This window comes from Geotrypetes seraphini, chromosome 2, assembly GCF_902459505.1.
Source record: "Geotrypetes seraphini chromosome 2, aGeoSer1.1, whole genome shotgun sequence".
NCBI lineage: Eukaryota > Metazoa > Chordata > Amphibia > Gymnophiona > Dermophiidae > Geotrypetes > Geotrypetes seraphini.
In genome coordinates, this window is record NC_047085.1 from 138606903 (window position 1) to 138631094 (window position 24192).

Genomic DNA, 24192 nt, shown 5'->3' on the forward strand with positions numbered 1-24192 from the left:
CATATCAATCAATAAAGAACAACAAAAATGGGTCAAAATAAACACAAACTCAAAAATCACAGATTATAATCAGTACAGAAGGCAGTCCTAGTCTTACATCAGTTCCAGGACCCTGCATAAGCCAACTGAAACAAGTAACTTTCAACAGTGTCATAAAGACGACAGTGTCTCACTCCTGTGTAAATCAACAAAAGCATTCGGTTCTGCTCACATTGGCCAGCCACAAAAAAGGCATTTTTCCTTGTCTTATCAAGCCTTAGCCACCACAGATCAAGAAAAAATAGTCCACATGAAGTCCTTGTGGGAGCAGAAGGTTGCAAGGTACTATGAAAATAAAATGAAAAAGCATGATACAATTCTAAATGAATCAAAAACCAATTTAAATTTAATGTGAGAGGCCACAGGAAGCTAGTGCAGCTTAACAAGATATGGTGTTATGTATTCAGATCTGGAAATCCCTTACAAAGGCCGTGCAGCAGAAATTTGCACAACATTTAGGAATTGAATATAAGAAGCAGGTAATCACAAATAGGCAATATTACAATAGCCAATCCCAAAGACTGCCAACAGCCTTAAAGTCTGACATCGATAGGAACATATACAATAATTACAATTTAAAGTAAGAACTCTAATCACTGCTTGTAATTGCAGTCTAAAAAAGAATTGAGAATCTAAAGTAACCCCTGATGAGGAAACTTAATCACAGTCCGACAGACAGACCCCCTCTTTTACAAAGGTGCACTAAGCTTTTTAGCGCACGCTAAATATTAGCACACTCTAAATACGTGCTAAATATTAACATATGCATGTTATCCTATGGACAAGTTAGCAGTTAGCGCATGTATTGATTTAGCTTGTGCTAAATCCACGCTAAAACGCTTAGCACGCCTTTGTAAAAGAGACTTCTGAAGGCATATCAGAAACCTGGCCCATGATCTGTCTTCGAAACATTCAACAATAACTCTGTCAACTATCCTCTGAAAAAAAGCTATCATAGTAGGTACAGATAACTCAAATAAGAGCAAAAACTGAATATCCTCGTATGTGTCTTTATAAAGCAGCCTCAAAATAATAATAATAATAATAATTTTTATATACCCGTGAGTTCAAGGCGGTTCACAACAGTTAAGCATAGTATAAACAATGCAAATCATTTGAGATTCGACAAATTAAGTGCATACAATATAAAAGAAATACATAGGGGGTCACGTGATGGCTGGTTCCTGAGCGGACGTCCGTACACCGAGCTCCGCTCTGCTTCCCCTGACTTCCTCCCCTCCCGGCGCACTCCTGACCAGCACCAGCTCGAAAATATGCGGCGCAGCCGTTGCTAGGTGCAGAGAACCAGCGGAGGGCTGAACACGCGGCTTGCGCGCCTCGGCGGAGGAGTATGCCGCCAGCGATTTCACGGCCGACACAGTCCTTGGGGAGCCCGGCACACAAGATGGCGGGGGACCACGTGCTGGCTGGTGAGCTTCAGGATTGAGATTCCCTCTGCCTCCCTTGCATGCATTCGACTTACTCCCTTCCCGGTGTGCTTTTGATCGGCCCCTGTAAGACCCTTGACGGCGCAGTTGTTGCTAAGCGCGGGGAACCGGCCGGGGGCTGAGCACCACCAAGACTTGCCTTCTCCAGCGGCGGAGTATGCCGCCAAAGGTTTCGCGGCCGACAAAGACCTCTGGGAGCCCGGCGAGCAAGATGGCGGAGACCCAAACAGACGCCGTGACGGCCCACTCCCCGGACGAGGTGATGCAGGTCTCCATGAGGCACCTTTCGCAGCTGCTTGATGAAAAACTGGCCAAGCTGCATGCCTCTATGGATGACCTTAAAGATACCCTGGTGGGGCAGGCTGCACAACTGCAACAAGTAGAGGAGCGAATATCAGCTCAAGAAGACAGGGCTGGCATAGCTGATGGCAGGCTTGCTTCTCTGGAAGCCCGGGTTTCCCAGCTGGAGGAGAAAGTGGAAGATCAGGAGAACCGGGCTCGCAGAAAAAATCTTAGATTTATTGGAATACCAGAGACTGTACAAGATTCTGAGCTTAAGCACTTGATTGAACATTGGCTGCCCAAGGAGCTCGGCTTCCCGGAAGGTGAAGGACCTGTGGTAGTGGAGCGTGTTCATCGTGTGGGGCACCGGCGTGACTCGGATGGTAATAACAGACCTCGAGCTGTGCTGGCCCGCTTCCACAACTATGCTGTTAAGGCCCGCTTACTTGATCTGTTTAAGAGGGCGCGACATCTGCTATACGAGGGCGCCAAGCTACTGATATTTCAGGATTTCTCTACTAAAGTGGCGGAGCTGAGAAGAACCTTCACGCCTTACTGCTCTCAACTGGTTTCCAGAGGAATTCGATTTGCCTTTCTCTACCCGGCTAAGGTGCGCTTGACCCACGACGCTTGACCCACGAGAACCGCACTTTTACGGTATCTAAGGCAGAGGAGCTGAAGCGCTTCATTGAGAGTCTCCCTGCTCAGTAATGAGCTTGTTCTTCAGGGGGCATCCCTGCCAGAGGATTAGGAGAATTTTGCTTTGGGGGTGAGCCTTCGGGCCTACCACGCTTTCTCATGGACTCATCTAGGACGAGGACTATTCTTGCCTGTTTGGACTACTTTGCTGCCCTTTGGATGGAGCTTATTGGCTTGGATATAGCTGCGCTGCCACCGGATACGTGCTGAGGGGACTTTGGCGGTTTGCTGGCAAGATACTTGGGGAGGGGATGCTCCTACCCCTTTCAGCCGGCTTTTGAGCAGGATTGGACTTCTGATAACTATATTCTGAATCCCTCTTTGAACTGCCCAGGAGAGCTGGCTGCCTTGTTTTGTTGTGCGGGGCTGGCTGTCTTGGATCTTTTTTTACTATTTTGTGACCCTCTGTGTTTGGTCTTTATGTCCGGGGGCTGGGATGTTTTCCTGTCCTCTGTTCTCCACTGTTTTATCTTATGTTGGTTTGGTCATGGCTGCGACCGGTACTTGTGGCGGGAGTTGCGTGGGGGGGGGGGTTGGGGGAGGGTGCGGGGGGAGTGTGAGCATCTGTGTTTGAGTGCGGTGGGTGTTGGTGGCATGGGGGTGTGGTCGCCAGTGTGGATGGGGGACGAGGTGGTGGGTTTGCTGGAGGGGAGGGGGGTGGGTTATTTTGTCTGTAGGGGGGGGGTTTGTTTGAAGATGTTGACAGTTGAGTTGGTGGGTAGTTTGGGGTATGGATTGCATCCTAGGAATCTGGCTCAGTCTGAATTCTTGTCTGAGTGGACGGAGCGCCGGCTCGGCTGGGAGGCTGGTGCTGCCGTCCCGTATGATCTTTGGTCTTTTTTGTGTATTTTGGATATATCTGGTTATTATGCCGGGGGTTAAGATTGCTAGCTTTAATGTAGATGGGTTGCACTCTCCTGTTAAGCGTAGTAAGGTGCTTCAGTACTGTAGGAAACTACAGGTGGATGTCTTGCTTCTTCAAGAGACACACCTCAACGCGTCTGAGCATGCTAAGCTCCGCAGAGATTGGGTGGGTGAGCTTGTCTTTGCTTCCTTTAATAACAGACAGAGGGGTGTAGCTGTGCTTTTCCACAAGAAACATACTTGTACTATGCACAAATTGATCTCGGACCCTGAGGGCCGGTATGTAATCTGGGCAGGGGTGTTTCAGGGAACGAAATATGTTTTTTGCTCTATATATGCCCCTAATGTGTATTCTCACCGTTTTTTCTCTGTTTTAGTTGCTGCCCTTGCTCCCTTTTCCGAGTACCAACTGGTGCTCGGTGGGGATTTCAATATTACAGCTGACCCCCTAATTGACTGCAAGCCTCCCAGGCCTCGTTTACCTCAAGGGGAACACAAGGGGATCAATTTTGTCACTTCGCAGTTGGGCCTTGTGGACCTTTGGCGCACGCTCCATCCAGACGAATCCGATTTTACTTTTTACTCCCCAGTGCATAAAGCACACAGCAGATTGGATTATTTGCTAGTTGCCCCACCCCTTTTGTCTGGAGTCCGGAGAGTGATGATTGAGGATGGAGTACTTTCCGATCATCACATGGTCTGGATGGAGCTTCTTGATCACCAGGCGCCCCAGAGGACCTTGTCGGGCTGGAGAATGAATCCCACTTTGTATGAGGATAAAGATTTTCGCACTTTCTTGGTAAACCAATGGGATTCTTATCTAGCCGATAACTCCTCTTCTGATATTTCCGAGGTGGTATACTTGGAGGCTAGTAAAGCTGTTCTAAGGGGTAAAATTATAGCTTACACCTCCCATAAGCGGAAGGTACAGGATAAGGCACTGCTGGATCTGTCCCGTCAGTTGGGCCAGGTGCGGGGGGAGCTGCATAGAAAGAGTTCCATAGCCCTCAAGAGTCCATACATGGAGCTGCGACGTCAAATTAATGATTTGCTAGCGCAGAGGGCCCTAAGGGATATTCAGATGTATAAATACCGTTTGCATAGGTGGGGAAACAAAGCGGGGAAGTTGTTGGCCTCTTTGGTTAACCACAGGGCCCGCAGGCAACATATTCCCAAAATCTGGGCTCCTGATGGCTCTGAGGCAACTTCGCCCGAGGCTATTCAACAGAGCTTTGTACAGTTTTATCAGGCTCTATATGATCGGGGGAGCTGTGACACTGAGCAGAGAGCAGAGTTTTTTCGCGGCCTTCCCCTTCCTGAGCTGTCCCAGGAACAGAGAGATGCACTTAATGCGCCAGTGCAGGGCATTGAGATCCAGAGAGCCATACGGGCTTTAAAGCTTGCGAAAGCTCCTGGCCCGGATGGACTGGGCCCCGAATACTACAAATTGCTGGGGGAGAAGATTATTGGTCCCTTTCAGGCTTTATGTCAGGCCATGTGTGAGGGGGGTTTGTCTCCACATCGGCTTACTCATGCTCATATTGTTGTATTACCGAAACCTGGAAGGGCGGAAGACCAGCTGGGGTCCTATCGGCCTATATCCCTGTTGAATCAGGACATTAAGCTCTTCGCGGCCATTATGGCTACACGACTCGGCAAGGTCTTGCCCGGTCTGGTTCACCCGGACCAGGCCGGGTTTGTCCCAGGGCGGTATTCTTCTGCTAATGTTTTGCGAGCCCTATCTGTGCTTCAGAACCCGGCACTGCTACAGAAACACCAGGGTCAGGAAAATGCCCTTATTGTCAGCCTGGATGCGGAAAAGGCATTTGATAAAGTTCTCTGGGATTATCTATTCTGGATTTTACCACAGATGGGTATCATGGGGAGCTTTCTGGCCGGGGTTCGTTCACTATATGAGCAGCCGACTGCACAGATCTTGGTGAATGGGGCGCTCACCTCCTCCTTTTCCCTAGCTCGAGGCACGCGTCAGGGATGTCCGCTCTCTCCTATGCTGTTCGTATTGGCCCTTGAACCCCTAGCGATTAAGATCAGGCACACTACAAAACTGCGGGGTATACATCTGGGGACGCAAGAATTTAAAATCAATCTGTTTGCTGATGATATGCTTATATTTTTGGGGGATGTTATTACGGGAGTGCCTGCACTAATACAGATTATCCAACAATTTGGCATGTTTTCCGGTCTGAGTATTAATTTTGAGAAGTCGGAAGCTTTGGCGGTCCACTCGCACTGTGTGGCTCATCATGACCCTTCTTTCCCATTAAAATGGTCTGGGGGCACGCTTAAATACCTGGGAGTGTTTTTGCATGCGGACTCTCGGGTGGTATATAGAAAAAATGTGCTAGACAAACTAGATGCGGTTGGAGCGCTTTGCAAGCGGTGGATGGACTTTCCGATTTCTTTTCTCGGTCGCGTTGCTCTTTTTAAGATGGTCCTTTTGCCAAAGTTGCTCTATCCTTTGCAGATGGTGCCTCTGTGGGTCACATGTAGAGATATTAGGAAATATAAAGGCATTGTTTCATCTTTCATATGGCGCTCTAAACGGGCGCGAATTGGTTACCTAAAGCTCATTAGAGAGCGGTCTCAGGGAGGGGTAAATCTCCCGGATCTTCGTCTCTATAACGTGGCGGCTTTGCTTCGCTGGGTGCACGAACTCTACACGGGTGAGACTAAGTTTGCCCCGCGGGGATTTTGGTCCATGTTGGCGGACCCGGTATCAGTGTTCAATCTCTTGAGACCCGGGGCTGGCGCTTGTGCTTCCTTGTTGCGACCTTTGCGGACCGCTTGGGGTTGGTGGCGCAGAGAAGTGGGGGGCTCGTCGGGCCCCTCCCCTTTCTTGGAGTTCGTGGCTAATCCTGCTTTCCCTGCGGGTACACATGTCTTCTTTGTGCGGGCTAGCCGATCCGGGTGCCGATTTGTTGGCCAGCTTGTGGAGCTGGGTTCGGGGCAACTGCCGGATTTTTTTGTCTGTCAGGAGCACTGGGCGTGGAATGCAGGGTCCGTACTGTTCTATCTACAACTACGTAGTTATTGTTCTTCGCTTCGGCTGCCGTCCGGGGAGTTACCCACCTTTTCCCCGCTGGATAGGGCTTTCCTTTCCCTCTCCCTTGAATTTAACTCGTTATCGGCTTGGTACAAACTGGGGAGAGATTGGAGGCCTGCTGAGGTTTTTCTGTCCCGAATGGCGGATGGCTGGAGCTCTGAGCTGGGTGAAGAGGTTACGGTTGATGAGTTGTCACAATGCTTTGCGGATGGTGCGGGGGCGACTCCTAACGTTGCTTTGCATGAAATTCATCTTAAGATCGTGCATAGGGCGTATGTAACCCGCTGCATTGGATACACTATGGGCCTGTGGCCTGATGCCTTCTGTGCCCGGTGTCCTGCTCTCAAGGGGACGCTAGTGCATCATTTTTTGGAATGCTCTTTGGTGGGACCGCTGTGGGTACGTGCACTTCAAGAGGTGGAGGATGTTTTGGGGTGCTCCTTGGAATGGTCGTACAAGACTCTGCTGCTTGGTGTCACGGATCCCCTAACTGAGGCTGGTATTTCTGTGCCTTTGCAACGCTTTGTGCTGGTGGCCCTAGGGCTCGTTAAGAAGCTTATTCTGCAGCACTGGGTGGGTAGTGTGGGCCCTACGTTTCAGCAATGGAGAGTTAGTATGTCCCAGATGGCGGTCTGGGAGAGGCAACGCAAGAAGGATGCCACCAGCTGGCAATCAGTGGCCTATGTGGCGTGCTGGGACTCGTTCTAAGTTGGGTCGGTTCCTTGGGATGCAAGGGGAGAGGGGTGGGGGGATTTGGGGCGGGGGGAGGGAGGGAGGTTTGTTTTCCTGTTGTTCTGTTTCAAACATGAAAATTTGTGAACTTTCATGAGACGGCTCTGTTTGAATGCCTGATCTCTGGCCTAGCTGTCTTGTATACCTGATTATTGTATCTATGCTGTTATTCTCTTTTGGCTTGGTTGCTGATTGTACCTCTTGTGATTGGTTCATTCAATAAAAATATTTTCAAAAAAAAAAAAAAAAATAAGAAATACATACAATATAAGAAGAATACAACAATGTTAAAATGAAGAAAAAGTTAAAGAATATGTACCTACTTGAACTTCCAACCTAGGTAACCCTTACAAAATTACTTTCCACATGGTGTTTTAGCATGCATAGAAAATATTTAGCAGCATGCAAGCTAACATCTTTTAGTTTGAAATTTAGTGCAATGCCCTCATTAAGGAAACAGTTGTAAAGAATGAATTCATTAAGTTGTAACTATACTCTAACTAGTAGTCTGTTACTTACACATAAATTTCTTCCAGGCTGTTTGCTAGCTCCAAACGATCCAGTCCTCTAAGCCAAGGAGCACTAACAAAAACAAAAATGCAATATTTATTCTATACTGATTTAACCTGATACTGTATTGAAAGGACATTTCAAAAATTTATTTCACTGAATTTCATCCTTATATTCTTGTAAAAAAGTTAGCAACAATTCTCTATTTCCTTATAATTTACCTTTTTTATGTTCAGTTTTAAACAAAATAGAAAATCTATACCATCCAGAAACACTCACTGTCCAAATTATACATGTTTACTTGCGCTGATATGGAATTCTTTCATGAATTTCTCACAGATAAAGACCACGCTATCAAAAAAATCAATTTTGCAGGAAGTGACAACTTTAGGCACAGTATGGATACCTAAACTAGGTACACTGGGTGAGCAAATATTGAAGCCAATAGCGCACCTACCACATGGGTCAGAGAGTCCATAAAGCTGGAGTGAGTAGTAATAAATTAACTGCAGCGCTGGAGATGGAAGTGAAAAGAAAACAGGCAAGCAAGCAGGAATATGTGGTGCAGGAAGTAGGGTAATCCAGCACATGGCAAACAAGATGGCAAATGTGGCAGAGACATACCAGGAGGAGAGTGAAGAGAGTGACAGGAAAGGATCCAGCAGCAAAGCACTGGCCTCAATGTCAAGGGCAAAGCTCAAGATGTGTTTCACTGAACTAAGAATGGATATTGGAGCAATGTAGAGAAAACTGTTTACTAGCATACCAGACCTGCAGATACAGTTGAGACAAAGAGTGGGTGAGCAGAATCCAAACTGGAGGAGCATGGAGAGAAGATCAGTGGCCTGCAGCAAGAATTAAAAAAGCTTCAGCACTCTTATCTGCAAATGCTGGATAAAATTGAGGACTTAGAAAATGCAGTTACTTACCGTAATAGGTGTTATCCAGGGACAGAAGGCAGATATTATCGCATGTGGGTGACATCATCCATGGAACCCGGTACGAACAGTGCAAAAGTGTACTGTCACTTTAAGCTTTTAGCAAAGCTTCAAGACAGACCTGCACCGCACATGTGCAAGTGCCTTCCCACCTGACGCCAGCTCGCAAGGTCTTTAGTTCTATGCCCAAGTGAAGAAGCCAACTAGAGGAGGTGGGCGGGATGCGAGAATATCTACCTACTGTCCCTGGATAACACCTGTTACGGTAAGTAACTTTATCCTTAGACAAGCAAGCAGCATATTCTCACATGTGGGACTCCCTAGCTTTAGAAAAGGGATGGTGGAAGAGTTGGCTTCTAAGGAAAACATACACGCTTGTTGCCTCAAAAGAAAATCAGGTATATTGTCTGATACGAGTAGGCGGAGGTAAGGGAAGGAAATAAATAAAGACTAAGGAGAAGAACCACGTTCTCAACAAAAGGAAAAAGAAACCCAGGGGTACGAGAGTGCTCGAGGGAGCAGTAGTGGTGACTATTGAGTACAGAGTGCAGGTCACTGTTGTATTCCTTGGTCTGCTTTGTGTTATTGGTTCTAATGATACTTGTCATGGTTGTGACATATATATCATAGCATTTTTATACTCTGATTTATTCCGATGCTTGCTGTTGAAGCAATTTGTATATTACTTGTATTTTTATACATTGCATGTATGTGTGTGTATTTTGATTAAAGTGAGGGTTGTGTTGATGTGATTTTTATGTTAAATGTAATGTATTATTTTGTATGTAAAATTGTTACTCGCTCTGGATAAGGGCGGGAGATAAATAAACAAACAAAACAAAATTATATTTATTTATTTATTTATTTCAATTTCTATCCCGTTCTCCCAGAAGCTCAAAACGGGTTACAAGTAGACATTCACAATCATTTGAAAACAGACTAGCCATGACAACAAATAGGTTACAGTAGACAATAACAGAGCTTATTCTAGAGACCAGACTGAATACTAGAAGTATATTGAGGAGGCAGTTTTTAATGGCCCGATTGACGGAAGAGGAAGGTCTTTACTGCTCTGCGGAAGGTCATTAGTGAGTCTAGCGACCTGATCTGTGTGGGTAGTCGGTTCCATAGCTGAGGTAGGAAATGGCTGTAGAATCTTTTGTATGCCGTACTCATTCGTAGGGATCTCCCTGCAGAAATGCTGAGTCTTTGTTCCGCTTTGGAGCGGAGGGGGTGGTTAGGGGTGTATAGGTGTAGCTTGGATGCTATGTAGACTGGGGTTTTTTTAGTACAATTTCTTGTGTGTCATAACCAGGGCTTTGAAGATGCATCGCTTTTTGACTGGTAACCAGTGAGCAGCATAGAGCGCTGGTGTAATGGGGTCATGGCAGCTGAGGTTGTATAGGAGTTGAATTGCTGAGTTTGGACTTTTTGGAGGCATTTTAGATCTCTTGCAGCGATGCCATTGAATAGGGAGTTGCAGTAGTCTAGTCTAGAGAGTATGTAGGCATATAGTCTGTTTCTGGGAGGTAGGTATGACTGGAGGTTGTAAAATAATAGATGCCTCATAGTGGCGGGGGAATCCAAGCATAAGTGAGGGAGACACCATAAAGATTCAAGAAGAAAAAAATAAATGGATACTGGTAAAAGTATATATATGGACGACCAGATCAAAAAGAGCAGTTGAAACCCATCATGTCTCAGGTAGACAGAGATGGGTAGTGAAAGGGAATTTTGCCAATAAGAAAGCATGGTTCCTGTCGAATAGAATAGTGTTATAGGAAAAAAGGGAAAAAACAATCTAGTAAGGAGAGAAAATAATTACTATGGATCATAGAAAGTAATGCAAAGAAATAGTGGCAGACAGGGGTAAAGCCACATGTTAAAAAATTCTCCTCCTGAGGGCTGTGAAAGAGCTCTGGTAAGTCTTGACAGATGAAAAGAGCCAGTGCAAGGATAGCAGGAAGAAGTACTTCTCAGGAGATATGCTAGAAAAAGGAAAACCAGCAAAGAAGCTTAGCCAAGTCTTTCTCAATAACAGACTATGGTCTTTTCCTCCAGGAAATTGTCCAAACCTTTCTTAAAACCAGCTACGCTATCCGCTCTTACCACAATCCCATTTAGAATATTGTGTACAATTCTGGAGACTGTACCTTGGAAAAGATATAAAAAGGATGCAGTCAGCCCAGAGGAAGGGTACAAAAATGGTGCATGGTCTTTGTCATAAAGTGTTTGGGAACAGACTTAAAGATTTCAATCTGTATACTTTGGAGGAAAGGTGGGAGAGGGGAGATATGATATAGATGTTTAAATACCTAAGTGATGTAAATGCCTCCTCCCTTCTGCCAGCCAGAATCCCACCAGGGGAGGACCATAGCCCAGTCTTAGTCAAGGAGCTACCACTCCCTGATCTCAATCAGGCAAAGGTCTATGGATTGACTGAGAACAAGTGCCTAGGTAACAAGACTCCCAAGGAGGACATAGGCCATAGCACGAACCTCTGAGGACAAACAGCTGCACCAATTTAGCCTGTAAACACCCATTAGAGGCCGAGAATACTGGATCATTACAGGACTGCACCAATTCTATAATGTTAGTGATGTCACTGAAGTTCAGTGTTCTCTGCCTCCACCTGCTAGTTGGGGAGCACAACCCACCAGTCTGAACTTGTCTAGCAAAAGGAAAAGAAAATTGCTTTTTTAATTTACAAAATAATTTAATTCAGTGCTTCAGATCACTTTCTGGGCAATGTTATTGTTCTCAAAGTCAGAAGTGCATGGAATGTGCTTTTTGCTATAGGTAAGATCTACCAAGTTAGCATTCTGCCTAAGTAATAAGGCACAGTTGTAAAAGTTCTGTGGAATACTAAATATTTTTAATGAAATTGAAAGGACTAAAAGCTAAAATACCAAATGCTTTCAATCAGTCATCTCTTACTTGTAATGTGAATTTAATTTTCAAATATTTCTTAAAATAAATGTTGTTATACTTATAAATAACAGTAATTGCAAAATTGGAACGCAGAAGACGTTACTTGTTTCTAGGAAAGGCAGTAAGTACTTCTTACTTAAGTTGATAAACAGGGGGAGCTGCAGTTGGGTATTCAGGAGGCAGGATTACCTGAAAGAAAACATGGAATAACATTAAAATAACTAAATTATAAAGACAAAGATTGTTATGAAGATCATACTGCAGGCTAGGTATACATTAAAAGGAACTTCCACAGCCCTAGGAGCAGCAGTCTTGGGGCAACTTTTGCAAAGCCAATAAAAGAAATTATCCTGGACAGAGTACCTCCAATCTTGGCTACCAGCCTAGTCTGAGAGGAAAGAAATTTAGTGTTGTAACCTGATAAATCATCTTATGACAATAACAGATTATATGGCATTAAAAGAGACTATTTAGTCAAAATTTACTTTTAAATAGGTTGTAATGGAGGGAATGATTGGAAAGAAATACTGTTAATACGGATACGAGGGTCATTTCATAAATAATGCGCACTATTTTTTTTTTTTAAGTATTTCTTTACAATCCTTCTATATAGTCTTCCTGCTTTGCACTGACCAAGTCCCAACGTCCAGGAAGTTTCATTATTCCATCTAAGACACCATTTTTGTTCAGTTGCTGAAGGGCTCAGGTAACAGCGGAAGAAAGCTCTTCCAGCGATGCAAAACGATGTCCACGCATAGATTGTTTCAACTTTGGAAAAAGGTTGAAGTCTGGTGGAATCCTGTCTGGACTGTAGGGAGCATGAGGTAACACCTCCCAGCCGTATTCGCGTAGTTTTTCAATGACAACATTCCCTATGTGCAGGAGAGCATTGTCATGAAGAATGAGTGGCCCAGCCAAGAGCAACCGAGGTCAGGTTTTGTGCATTTTTCTGCGCATTTTTTGCAAAAAATCACAATAATACACTGCTGTGACACTTCTTCCTCATGGAATTTAGTCTGTGATGATGATGATGCCTTCATGATCATAAGCAAAAATCATCATTTATTTGACTTTTGATTGAGCTCGTCAACATTTTTTTGGTCGTGGGGAAGATGGATTTCAGCTCCGGCTCAAAGTCTCTGACCCACGTTTCATCAATAGCAACAATGCGAATCAAGAATGCCTGACCTTCAACATCGAATCTTTGTTTCAGCACAGTAGCATTGTCCAGGCATCTCTGATCGTCAACACAGTCCCCAAGACACCTGCAGCCTCCATTTCCCATAATTGTCACTATATACACTCTCCTAAGCACACGTCCTGCTGCTTCAAGCTCTGAAGTGAAAGTGAAAAAAGGTTTACTGCAATTGCATCATCCACTCCTCAATGTTGCCAACCTGTGCATTATTTATGAAATGACCCTCGTATAATGGTATTATTATTATGGAAGGGCAAAGGGAAGGATGATAGAGATTGATCTCCAGGGGTCATAAGAACCCAGGCACCTGGATGAGTTGTTTAGGACTTTTCATTGATATCTCGCACTTGTTCCCCCTCATTTGCTTGGATTCACTGGGAAAGGGAGGGAAGGGGGAGGATAATTGTGGGGGGAGGGAAATGTTTGATGACTCTGCGTTCACTGTTTTTCGGATCGTTCTGATGCATAGTATTGTTTGTTATATTTTGTTTTCTGCCCTTTTATAAATGCAGACAGAGGGTGTCGTCAATAAAACTAATTGAAATAAAAGAGGACAGGGTTGAGAATAGAAGAGGAGAGTAGTTATTACAACAAAATGTTGATGAGCACAGTTGAATTATTTTTGATTCATATATTGATTCATATGTTTGATTCATATATTTGATTCATATATTGATTCATATGTTCATTATATTGAACAATAATGTTGTTTTCTATGGTGTACTTGTAATATTTTTTGGAACATCAATAAAAATGAAATGAAATAAAATAAAAGGGAATATTTAACAATGTGACAGAAATCTGATTGATAGGGAGTCAAAATTGCTAAGAAAATTGAATTCACCACCATCTTTTTTATAATTAAGCACCAAGAGACTATTACATTTGAGAAGGATTTCTGGTACTTTTGCACCACGAGATCCCTACTCTAACCTGGTACATAGACTAAACCGCGCAAAACAATCATGTGCGGACAATGCCAGGCTGACAATCGCGCGCAGGATGTCAACGTGCTGGATTAAAACACTATTTTAAAGCACTCTAGAGGGGGAATGTGGGGGAAACCCCCACTTTACTTAAAACTGTTGGCGCTCTTGTTGGGGGGGGGGTGTTGGGGGGAAACCCCCCCCATTATAAAGGAAAGATCCTTTTTCCCTCTTTTTTATGGAAAAATTACAGTTTCCTCTGTAATGGGGGGTTCCCCCCCCACTCCCAATGGAAGCGCCAACAGTTATAAGTAAAGTGGGATTTCCCCCCTGACACATGGAGCGTTTTAAAATAGTGTTTTAATGCTGACATCCTGTGCGCGATTGTCTGCCCGGCATTGTCCGCACATGATTGTCTCACATGGTTTTGACTCGTCACCCTAACCCTAGCCAAGGGGTGGGCAAATCCGGTCCTCGAGGGCTGGAATCCAGTTGGGTTTTCAGGATTTTCCCAATGAATATGCATGAGATCTATTTGCATACACTGCTTTCAATGCATATTCATTGGGCAAATCCTGAAAACCCGAATGGATTCTGGCCCTCGAGGACCGAAGTTGCCCACGCCTGCCCTAGCCCCTAAGTTGACCAATTCAACAGAAGCATGATGTTGCATAAGCATGTTCGAAGCTTGAAAGATTGAAGTCGGTTGTCAGTCACGTATCTTATTCTGGAAGTGATCTACTGGAGACATTTAGATAAGGGAAGTGGAATTATTTGTACATTAGATAGATTATGAGTCTATTTTTGATGTAGAGGATGTTTAGAGGGAGATGCCTTCAACTCCCACTCACCATAAAATTACCTATGTCCATCCTATCATTCTCTCTGCAAAAAACTCTCCAACCCCTCTATGTCCTGTCTGTCTGTCCAATTAGATTGTAAGCTCTTCTGAGAAGGGCTATCCTATCCTTAGGTTTAAGCAGATTAGAAATTTTGTAGATAAATAAATTTGTAGAAAACCTTATACACACCTGAAGAAATGGTGAATGAGCTAGTAAGAGATGAGTACCTTGAGACAGATGAGTTGGGAAGAATTATTGACTAGAATGTGGTTTTATTTGAGCGACCAATTACAGGCATGTAAGTAAAATAGGCATTAAGAACTATGCGGCCTGGGAAATCCCCAGGTTTAGATGGATTTACTGTGGAATGCCCCACAACGGACTCTGGCTGCAGGTTCTCCCTTTCTTGGAGAACTTCATGCAATGCGTTATTCCATGGGACTATGGTATGTTATTGTTAGGTGATCAGAGGGGCCTGATAAATGTAGGGTTCTCTCTCCCATGGTGGAAGGTGATCTACATGGCTGTCTTGGTTGTTAAAAAGCTATTACTGCAATAATGGGTATCAGATCGAGTTGTCTCTTTTTCTCAATAGCTTGCCCGACTTGCTGAAGTGGCACAGTTTGAGATTCAGAGGACACCGAAGGAGGGGAGGATTTAAAACAAATGCTATGTGGCTCTGTGGAAGAACTTCCTGGCACTTTGCCCTAGTGCCCGGAATCAGCCAACCTAGCCTTTTCTTTCTGCTTTCTTTCTTGGGCCAGAGGGAGCTGTGTTTGGGGTAGTAACATAGTAACATAATAGATAACGGCAGATAAAAACCTGAATAGTCCATCCAGTCTGCCCAACCTGATTCAATTTTTAAAATTTTTAATTTTTTTTTCCTTAGCTATTTCTGGGCAAGAATCCAAAGTTCTACCCTGTACTGTGCTTGGGTTCCAACTGCTGAAGTCTCCGTCAAAGCTCACTCCAGCCCATCTACACCTTCCCAGCCATTGAGGCCCTCCCCAGCTCATCCTCCACCAAAAGGCCATATACAGACACATACTGTGCAAGTCTGCCCAGTACTGGCCTTAGTTATTCAATATTTACTATTATTTTCTGATTCTAGATCCTCTGTGTTCATCCCACGCTTCTTTGAACTCTGTCACCGTTTTCCTCTCCACTACCTCTCTCGGGAGCACATTACAGGCATCCACCACCCTCTCCGTAAAGTAGAATTTCCTAACATTGCTTTTGAATCTACCACCCCTCAACCTCAAATTATGTCCTCTGGTTTTACCATTTTCCTTTCTCTGGAAAAGATTTTGTTCTACATTAATAGCTTTCAAGTATTTGAACGTCTAAATCATATCTCCTCTGTCCAGCCTTTCTTCTAGGGTATACATATTCAGGGCTTCCAGTCTCTCCTCATATGTCTTCTGGTGCAAACCTCCTATCATTTTCATCGCCCTCCTCTGAACTGCTTCAAGTCTTCTTACGTCCTTTGCCAGATATGGTCTCCAAAACTGAACACAATACTCCAAGTGGGGCCTCACCAATGACCTGTACAAGGGCATCAACACCTTCTTCCTTCTACTGGCTACGCCTCTCTTTATACAGCCCAGCATCTTTCTGGCAGCAGCCACTGCCTTGTCACACTGTTTTTCACCTTTAAATCTTCAAACACTATCACCCCAAGGTCCCTCTCCCCATCTGTGCATATCAGTCTCTCACCTCCCAGCACATACGGTTCCTTCTGATTATTAATCCCAAATGCATTACTCTGCATTTCTTTGATTTGAATTTTAGTTGCCAGATATTAGACCATTCCACTCCCTCTTCGGTGTCTATTCTGTTACAAATCTTGGTATCATCCATAAAAAGGCAAAAGGCAAACTTTTCCTTCTAACCCACATATTGAACAGGATCGGCCCCAGCACTGAACCCTGAGGGACTCCACTACTCACCTTTCCTTCCTCTTCCATTAACCACCATCCTCTGGCGTCTGTCCGACAGCCAGTTTCTAATCCAGTTCACTACTTTGGGTCCTAACTTCAGCCCTTCAAGTTTGTTCAAAAGCCTCTTATGAAGAATCTATCAAAGGCTTTGCTGAAATCTAAGTAAATGGCATCTGGCATATGTCTTCGATCTATTGTGAATGGGTGGTGAATGTTGTGAACTGGACAGTATGTTTGTGAATTGCCTTGTTGACAGGAGAAGGTGTGGGGTCTATGGTGACGGGACTGTGGTTGACTACAACTTGATCTACTTTGTTTTGGGGGAATCTTGCTTTATGCTTGTTTCGTGCTGTACAGTGGAGTTTATGACTGTATTGTTGGTTAATTGTACAGTCTCTGTTGCCATTGCTAATAAAGATATTTGAAAAAAAAAAATGATGGATTTACTGTAAAATTTTATAAGCAGTTCCAAGATCTGTTAGTGCAGCCAATGCTAAAGTTGTTTAATTCTTTGTAGTAGGCAACTTGGGCGGAATTATGACTTGGACGTTTCCAGCCATAGTCGAACATTTTAGAATATGTCCAGGGCACAATTTACACATTTGGAGCTAGACCTATTTTAACTTTTGCCCATCTTGAATAAAATGTAAGCTTTATCAAGCAAGCACTGTCTCTTATGTGTTACATACAGCTATAAGTAGTAGTAGTACATGACAAGGCCCTTCAAACCCTGACTATAAGCATGTTTTCTGCATCCAAACCTGTTAAGAACAGATTCTTCTCTCACTTTCAAACTGAAGCCACATCAGATTAGAGCTACTGTAGCTAAAGTTTGCATTACTAATTACTATCTTCAAGGCAGCAGTATGGTCCTTGATCTATGCCTTTAACTTTGCATTACCATCTGGACCAAGCTTTAGTAGTGGACAGTATTTTTGGTCAAGCTGCTCTGGTCAATTTGTTCCTTTGAGCTAGCAACTCTCACATTCTGACAGTGCAGACAGACTGCTCTCATAAACATTTGTGACAGGTAAGCAACATTGTTTTTCCTCCTATAGGAAATACTGGCATCTAAGTAGACAAATGGGAGGATGGCCCTGACTTACCACTGCTCTGAACAGAAGTACATTCAGTTAGGGTAGAGGCCTTTGGGAATATAAAGCCACATCTCTAGGTGGTTAAATAAACATATAGGGATCGAGAAACACTGAACAGAGCCTTTGTTTTCAACTATCCTTTTTTGGACCATCCAAATATTATTTTGAGTGTTCCAAAAACCACTGAATGCCAGTTTAATATCCACTTGCACAGCAGCAGAAATTTGTGAACACCTGCCACTGTTTACCTAGCACAAACTTCCAGGAGTAAATTAAGCCCAAGGGGAAGAGACATTTGTTCTCAGGTCTTATAAAGCAGTGTTTCTCAACTTGGTCCTGGAGAAACCCTTTGCCAGTCAGGTTTTCAGGATATCCGCATTGAATTTGCATAAACTTGATTTGCATACACTGCCTCCATTATTATATGCAAATTTCTTTCATGCATATTCATTATGGATATCTTGAAAACCTGACTGGCAAGGGGGTACTCCAAGACCGAGTTGAGAAACACTGTTATAAAGCACACACAAAGATTTCAGGAATGAAGGTGTTTCCACAGGTTTTTTTTCACACTTTGAACCTGAACAATACTGTACATATTTAATGCACTTTCCAAATTCCTGAGAAAACTGAAAAAGTACCTGTAAGCAGAGGGCCCTTTTTGACTGTTCTGAGGGATCACTGACATTTATACAGAATATTTTTGCAGTTTCATTAATTACACACCATTCTTCACCATAGATAGATGACAATGCTTCAATTTCATCAATCTAAGAGGAACAAGAGAAACAAAGTTGTGCATAGGTACCTTGAGATCTATGTAGCAGATTAATACATAATACATAATAGCAAATGATCTAATCTGCAGTAGTTTGTACATAAAATACCAACACTACATCTACATTCAGGGCAGGATTCTGGAAACAGTGCCTATAACAATGATGCCATCTGTGTATAATAGAAACATAGAAAAGACGGCAGATAAGGGCCGCGGACCATCTAGTCTGCCCACCCCAATGACCCTCCCCTATTTAACTCTGTGCAGAGATCCCACGTGACGATCCCATTTCTTCTTAAAATCAGGCATGCTGCTTGCCTCGATCACCTGAAGTGGAAGTCTATTCCAGCGATCAACCACTCTTTCGGTGAAAAAGTATTTCCTGGTGTCGCCGTGTAACTTCCCCCCCCCCTGATTTTCCATGGATGTCCTCTTGTCGCCGTCGGACCTTTGAAAAAAAAGAAATCCTCTTCTACCTCGATAGGGCCCGTGAAGTACTTGAACGTCTCGATCATATCTCCCCTCTCTCTACGTTCCTCGAGTGAGTATAGCCGCAATTTATCCAGCCGTTCCTCGTACGGGAGATCCCTGAGTCCCGAGACCATCCGGGTGGCCATTCGCTGGACTGACTCAAGCCTCAGCACATCCTTGTGGTAATGAGGCCTCCAGAATTGTATGCAATATTCCAGATGGGGCCTCACCATGGATCTATACAACGGCATAATGACTTCAGGCTTACGGCTGACGAAACTCCTATGTATACGTATACGTATATCAATCACACAAAAGCGCCATTACCAGAATGCAGCTACTATTAAACATAGGCACCAGTAACGTAGGCCAGGGTTTTAAAAGCCTATGTTAACGGTACCTATGTGTGACGTGAATCACATCTACAGAGGTGCCTAGTGACGCCTAAGGTCATTTCCAGCTGAAACCACGCCTACTTTGATCTTAGGCACTGCTAGACGCCTCTATAGATGCAATTCCAGAGCTTTTTTTGTAGGCATATATAGGTGCCTTCTTTTTTGAGATTTTATTGGTTTTAAATGATGCAGTCAATTACCATGCCTAACTTACGGCACTGTTTCCTGAATCAGCCTATCAGTGTCTTCATCTATACATCATTTTACTCCTCTGGCAGAACAAGTCCATTTCTCTAAGTATTCTGTACTGTATAAAAACCCAAAGGGTTTCTCTAAACCCTTTGGGTTTAGAGAAGTATCATGGGGTGATACTTATACCACTTATACCTCTGTTGAGAATTTTCTGATATAAAACAGAATTCATGGTTCTTTCAATGATGGCAAGTTGAAGTCCTACCACAGTAAAATAGCCTCATCCTGTCAAGAATAGTGGTATAAGTATCATGGGGTGAGGCTATTTTACTGTGGTAGGACTTCAACTTGCCATCATTGAAAGAACCATGAATTCTGTTTTATATCAGAAAATTCTCAACAGAGTTATAGCTACCATTGAGCGACCCCAGCAAAATGCCCAGAGCTGCCCAATGGTAGCAGCCACCTGAAATTGGAGCCCCCTTTCCCAAGTCCAGATCTAGCATCTTATTCCTCCCCCCCCCCATCATACTCCACCCCAAGCAGTCATGCAAGTATAGCATTTGCCTATCTCCATTCTCCCCCCCCTCCGGTCCTCCAAAAGGTGGCGTATAACAGCAGAGGCTGAAGGCTTCTCTCTGTCCTTTCCTCTGTTGTGATCCATCCTCAGAAATTTGCATCAGAGAGGTGGAACACAATAGAGGAAAGCCCCACTGGACAGAAAGCAGCCTTCAGAACTGCCTTTGCCATGATCCAACAGTGTTTAGAGGACTGGGGGGGAATGAGAAGGGAAATGGAAGTAGACAGATGCCAGACCCACATGAATAAGTATAGAAACCCAACAGGTCGTGCATGTGCAAGACCGGAGGGTTAGGACTACGATGGGAAGATAGGACTTCAATGAGAAACCAAGGTGACAAGGGAGCCCCTTCTGGTGATTCAGACAGGTCGTGACCTGTTTGGGCCGCCGTGGGAGCGGACTGCCGGGCAGGATGGACCTATGGTCTGACCCGGCGGAGGCACTGCTTATGTTCTTATGTTCTTATGAATCAGGTGTATGGGAAGGGAGAGCCTGGACTGATGGAAAAAGGGCAAGAGAGATATTCTGGACCTGAGGTGGGGTGGGGGGCTGAGGGGAGAGAGAGAGAAGCAGAGACTGAACTACTACTACTACTACTAATTATTTCTATAGCGCTACTAGACATACACAGTGCTGTACAGTCACAACTAGGGGAGAGACACTAGCCCAAATGGGGGAAAAGAGAGAAATGACTAAAGGTGGGGGAGGTTAAGGAGGTGTAGAAGGAAAGGAAGAGACAGGAGAAAAGCCAGACCTGTGGAGGGACAGGGACACAAAGAGGTGCTAACTCTGGAGAAAGCATAGGGACAGGACACAAGACACAGAGAGAAGACATGAGACACATAAGAAAGATGGATGTGGACAAGAGAAGAAATGTCAAAAGGACAGGAGTCCCTGGAGAGAGTTAAAACAAAGCAGAAGAGAGACACTGACACTAAAGCAATGCTCAAATGACAAAGGTAGAAAAAAGTAGTTTTTTCTGAATTCATTAACTGTAATATGTCAGCTTTACAAAATGTGCCCCCCTCCCCCCCCCCAATAACACCATTGATCCCATCTCAATGTTTCCATTCAGGGCCCATTCAATCCTAGCTACATCACTGATTCTCAGGGAGAATGTTGAACCATCCATCTGTGAGCTGATATTGAGCCAAAATGAGTCATGCATCAAGACACCATTAAATATTTTCAAGTGATCTATTAAAGGATGTCTGAAAGAGAGAAATTATGTTTTAAACTGGCCATATCAAAGTCATGCCTCCCGTACCATATGAAGAGAGTCGAGCACTGTCATTTTTCTTGCGAGTTAAGCAGCTCGGGGGCTGGATTCCATGTTTGCATCAATCACTGCCATCACATATCTTAGGACGAGTGACCTGTAATGACGTTTGAAATTTGCAATTATCCCTTGGTCAATTGGTTGGATCAAAGAGGTCGTGTTTGGCGGCAGAAACACAAGTTTGATGTTGGTTAGTCTTACATCATTGCAGTATGCTGCACAGTTATCACATAGCATTACAATGTGCCTCCTACGCCTTCTCATCAGATTGTCAAGCTTCTGCAACCATTCAATCCACAGTGTCGCCGTCACCCATGCGTTTTTGTTGCTTTCATATTCAACAGGCAGGCGTTTAATGTTTTTGAAGCACTGAGGATTTCGATTCTTCCCAATCACCAGTGGCTTGAGCTTTTCACTACCCTACATATTACAACTGAGCAGCAATGTCAATCACTCCTTTGGCACCTTTAAAGCCAACAGTTTTGCTGCATTTGAAAGCCAATGTTCCACACCAGTACAGTCTCGTCTCATCGGCGTTGAAAACGTCAATGATTGATGGCAACACTTCCATGACCCATCTTTCTGCACCAAACTCATCCGCTTCTTGTTTTTCGCCATGCTGCTTCTTAAATTTTATGCCTCTCTAACCATCCATTTGTTGCTTTGAAGTCTTCTACGCCAAGTTCTTCAGATATCTGTACCGCTTTCTCCATCAGCCAATGTCTGGCAGTCTGCCAATGTCTGCCAATGTCTGGCAGTTGTCGACTTCTAGCTTCAGCAAACCATCGCAGCAACGCCTGTTCAATGACTCCAGCTTTCCCAATTCTTTTCCGTTTTCTGGTAGGATTGCTGTTGTTTTGACAGTCTTTCAATATAGCTTGCTTTTCTTTGTAAATCCGAGAAATCTGGCTAAGATGAATGCTGTAACGTTTTGCAATAGAGACCTGACTCTCCCTTTGGTCAAGTCTCTTTAAGACATCGACACGTTCAGCCAAAGACAATGACTTTTGTCCACGCGATGCCATGATGCAGTTCTGAAATTCGAACATGTGGCCAGACCTAGACTGCTGTTCTGAAACATGTGGCTCATTCACGTCAGAACGTGATTGCTTTTAACCAGAGTGAATGTAACATGAACGAATAGAGGTGGGACCTATAACATCAGTGCGCATAATCGGATTGTGTGCTTATCAGAATTGCAAATATCCGGAGTTTACATCCATTGACTTTAATGTAAAAAAAATGGGACCATTGTGGTCGGGTGCGGATAACCAAAGCATGCACTTAACCGATGTGCACTTAGGAGGAGTTGACTGTACAACTAAAAACAAAATCTTATGGTTAGGACATCACTCTGAATTAAAATATTACCACTAAATTCTAAAGATTCACTTATAACTGAAGTTCAACCAAAGTCTTGGGTGTCATCTTGGATTCTTTTCTGTAGTTTGGAGGGAGTTCAAACAAATAAAAAGTAATCCGCTCCTATTTCTTTGTAAATCAGTTCACTTTGGTCCTCTTTTACAAATCCAATTGCCAAGGCCCACTGGGCTTCAGTGCCGTTGCTGTACAGTTTTGTAAAAGGGGGGGGGGGTTATTGGTGAAAGCATTAATTCTATCCTTGCTAGAATACTGCAATGTACTTTAAACTCGTGTTTCTGCTACACTCATGAAGAAGCTTCAACTCTTGCAGTGATTAAACTGATTTCAAACTAAAAAAGTTTGATTAAGTCACCCCTTTCTTAGTATTCCTTCAATGGTTACCATTGAGATGAGTTTAAATTGGCATGTTTTGTTTTTCAAATTTTAAATGGCTCAGCACCTGAGCTCCTCCTTAATCTGATTTTCTCACACTCCATCAGATGTTCACCCAATTTAAAAGAAGCATTATATCCACATTTTCTGTTTCTCAAAACTGTATGGTGTAATAAAATATATGAAGACTCCTTTTCAAGCAGTTCATCTCTGGAATACTTTACCCTCCTCTATAAACAGAATGTCTTCACATATTAGATTTTGAATACAACTGAAAACTCATTTATTTCAGAAATACTTGTACAAGATAAATCCTATTGAATTTTAAATTGTTTATATTTAGTTGTAAACTGCTTTGGACCAAGTATTGGGATTAAGAAGTCTATAAATGCTTATATTAGATTAGTCCCAACCTAAACCCTGTTGAAAGTAAAGTTTATTAGAATCTAATTAAGGGTTCCTTTTTAAATGCCACAGTAGCGATTCTCACATGACAAATGCTCCAAAGACCATTCAATTTCTATGGGCTTTGGGGCATTTGCTGTGGGAAAGCACAGTTACTTACCGTAACAGTTGTTATCCGGGGACAGCAGGCAGATATTCCCACACATGGGTGACGTCACCGACGGAGCCCCGCAGCGGACAGCCTCGAAAGCAAACTTGCTTGAAGATCTCGAACTTTCGAGTGCTGCACCGCGCCTGCGCGCGTGCCTTCCCGCCCGAACTAGGGGGCGCATCTCCTGAGAGGATCCTCAGTTCAGATACCTAGCCAAGAAGCCAACCAGGGGAGGTGGGAGGGTTGTGGGAATATCTGCCTGCTGTCCCCGGATAACAACTGTTACGGTAAGTAACTGTGCTTTATCCCAGGACAAGCAGGCAGCATATTCCCACACATGGGTGACCTCCAAGCTAAGTAAAAGGGGATGGAGGGAGTTGGCAATTTACGAAAAAAGATTTTGCAAAACAGATTGGCCAAATTGGCCATCCCTCCTGGATAAAGAATCCAGACAATAATGAGAGGTGAAAGTATGAACCGAGGACCAAGTGGCAGCCTTGCAGATTTCCTCAATAGGAGTTGATCGGAGGAAAGCTACAGATGCCGCCATGGCTCTAACTTTATGGCCCGTCACTCGACCTTGAAGAGGAAGACCAGCCTGAACATAACAAAAAGAAATACACGCAGCCATCCAATTGGAGATGGTACGCTTCGATATAGGACGACCCAACCTGTT

At 43.9% G+C, this 24192-nt stretch overlaps 1 protein-coding gene across 4 annotated transcripts in view; it reads right to left on the reverse strand.

The window, feature by feature from the left end:
• The window catches only part of IMPACT (impact RWD domain protein), a 66637-nt gene that overhangs the window by 33642 nt on the left and 8803 nt on the right, over window positions 1–24192 (reverse strand). For 2 of the 4 annotated variants that reach the window (XM_033933851.1, XM_033933850.1), the window contains exons 2-4: window positions 18152–18280; window positions 11644–11696; window positions 7648–7710 (exon numbers count right to left, since the gene is read on the reverse strand). In XM_033933851.1, the coding sequence (XP_033789742.1) occupies window positions 7648–7710; window positions 11644–11696; window positions 18152–18280 (245 nt within the window). Of the gene's footprint in view, window positions 1–7647; window positions 7711–8409; window positions 8575–11643; window positions 11697–18151; window positions 18281–24192 lie in introns of those variants that run through there. The other 2 variants (XM_033933853.1, XM_033933852.1) reach the window with 2 other exon arrangements.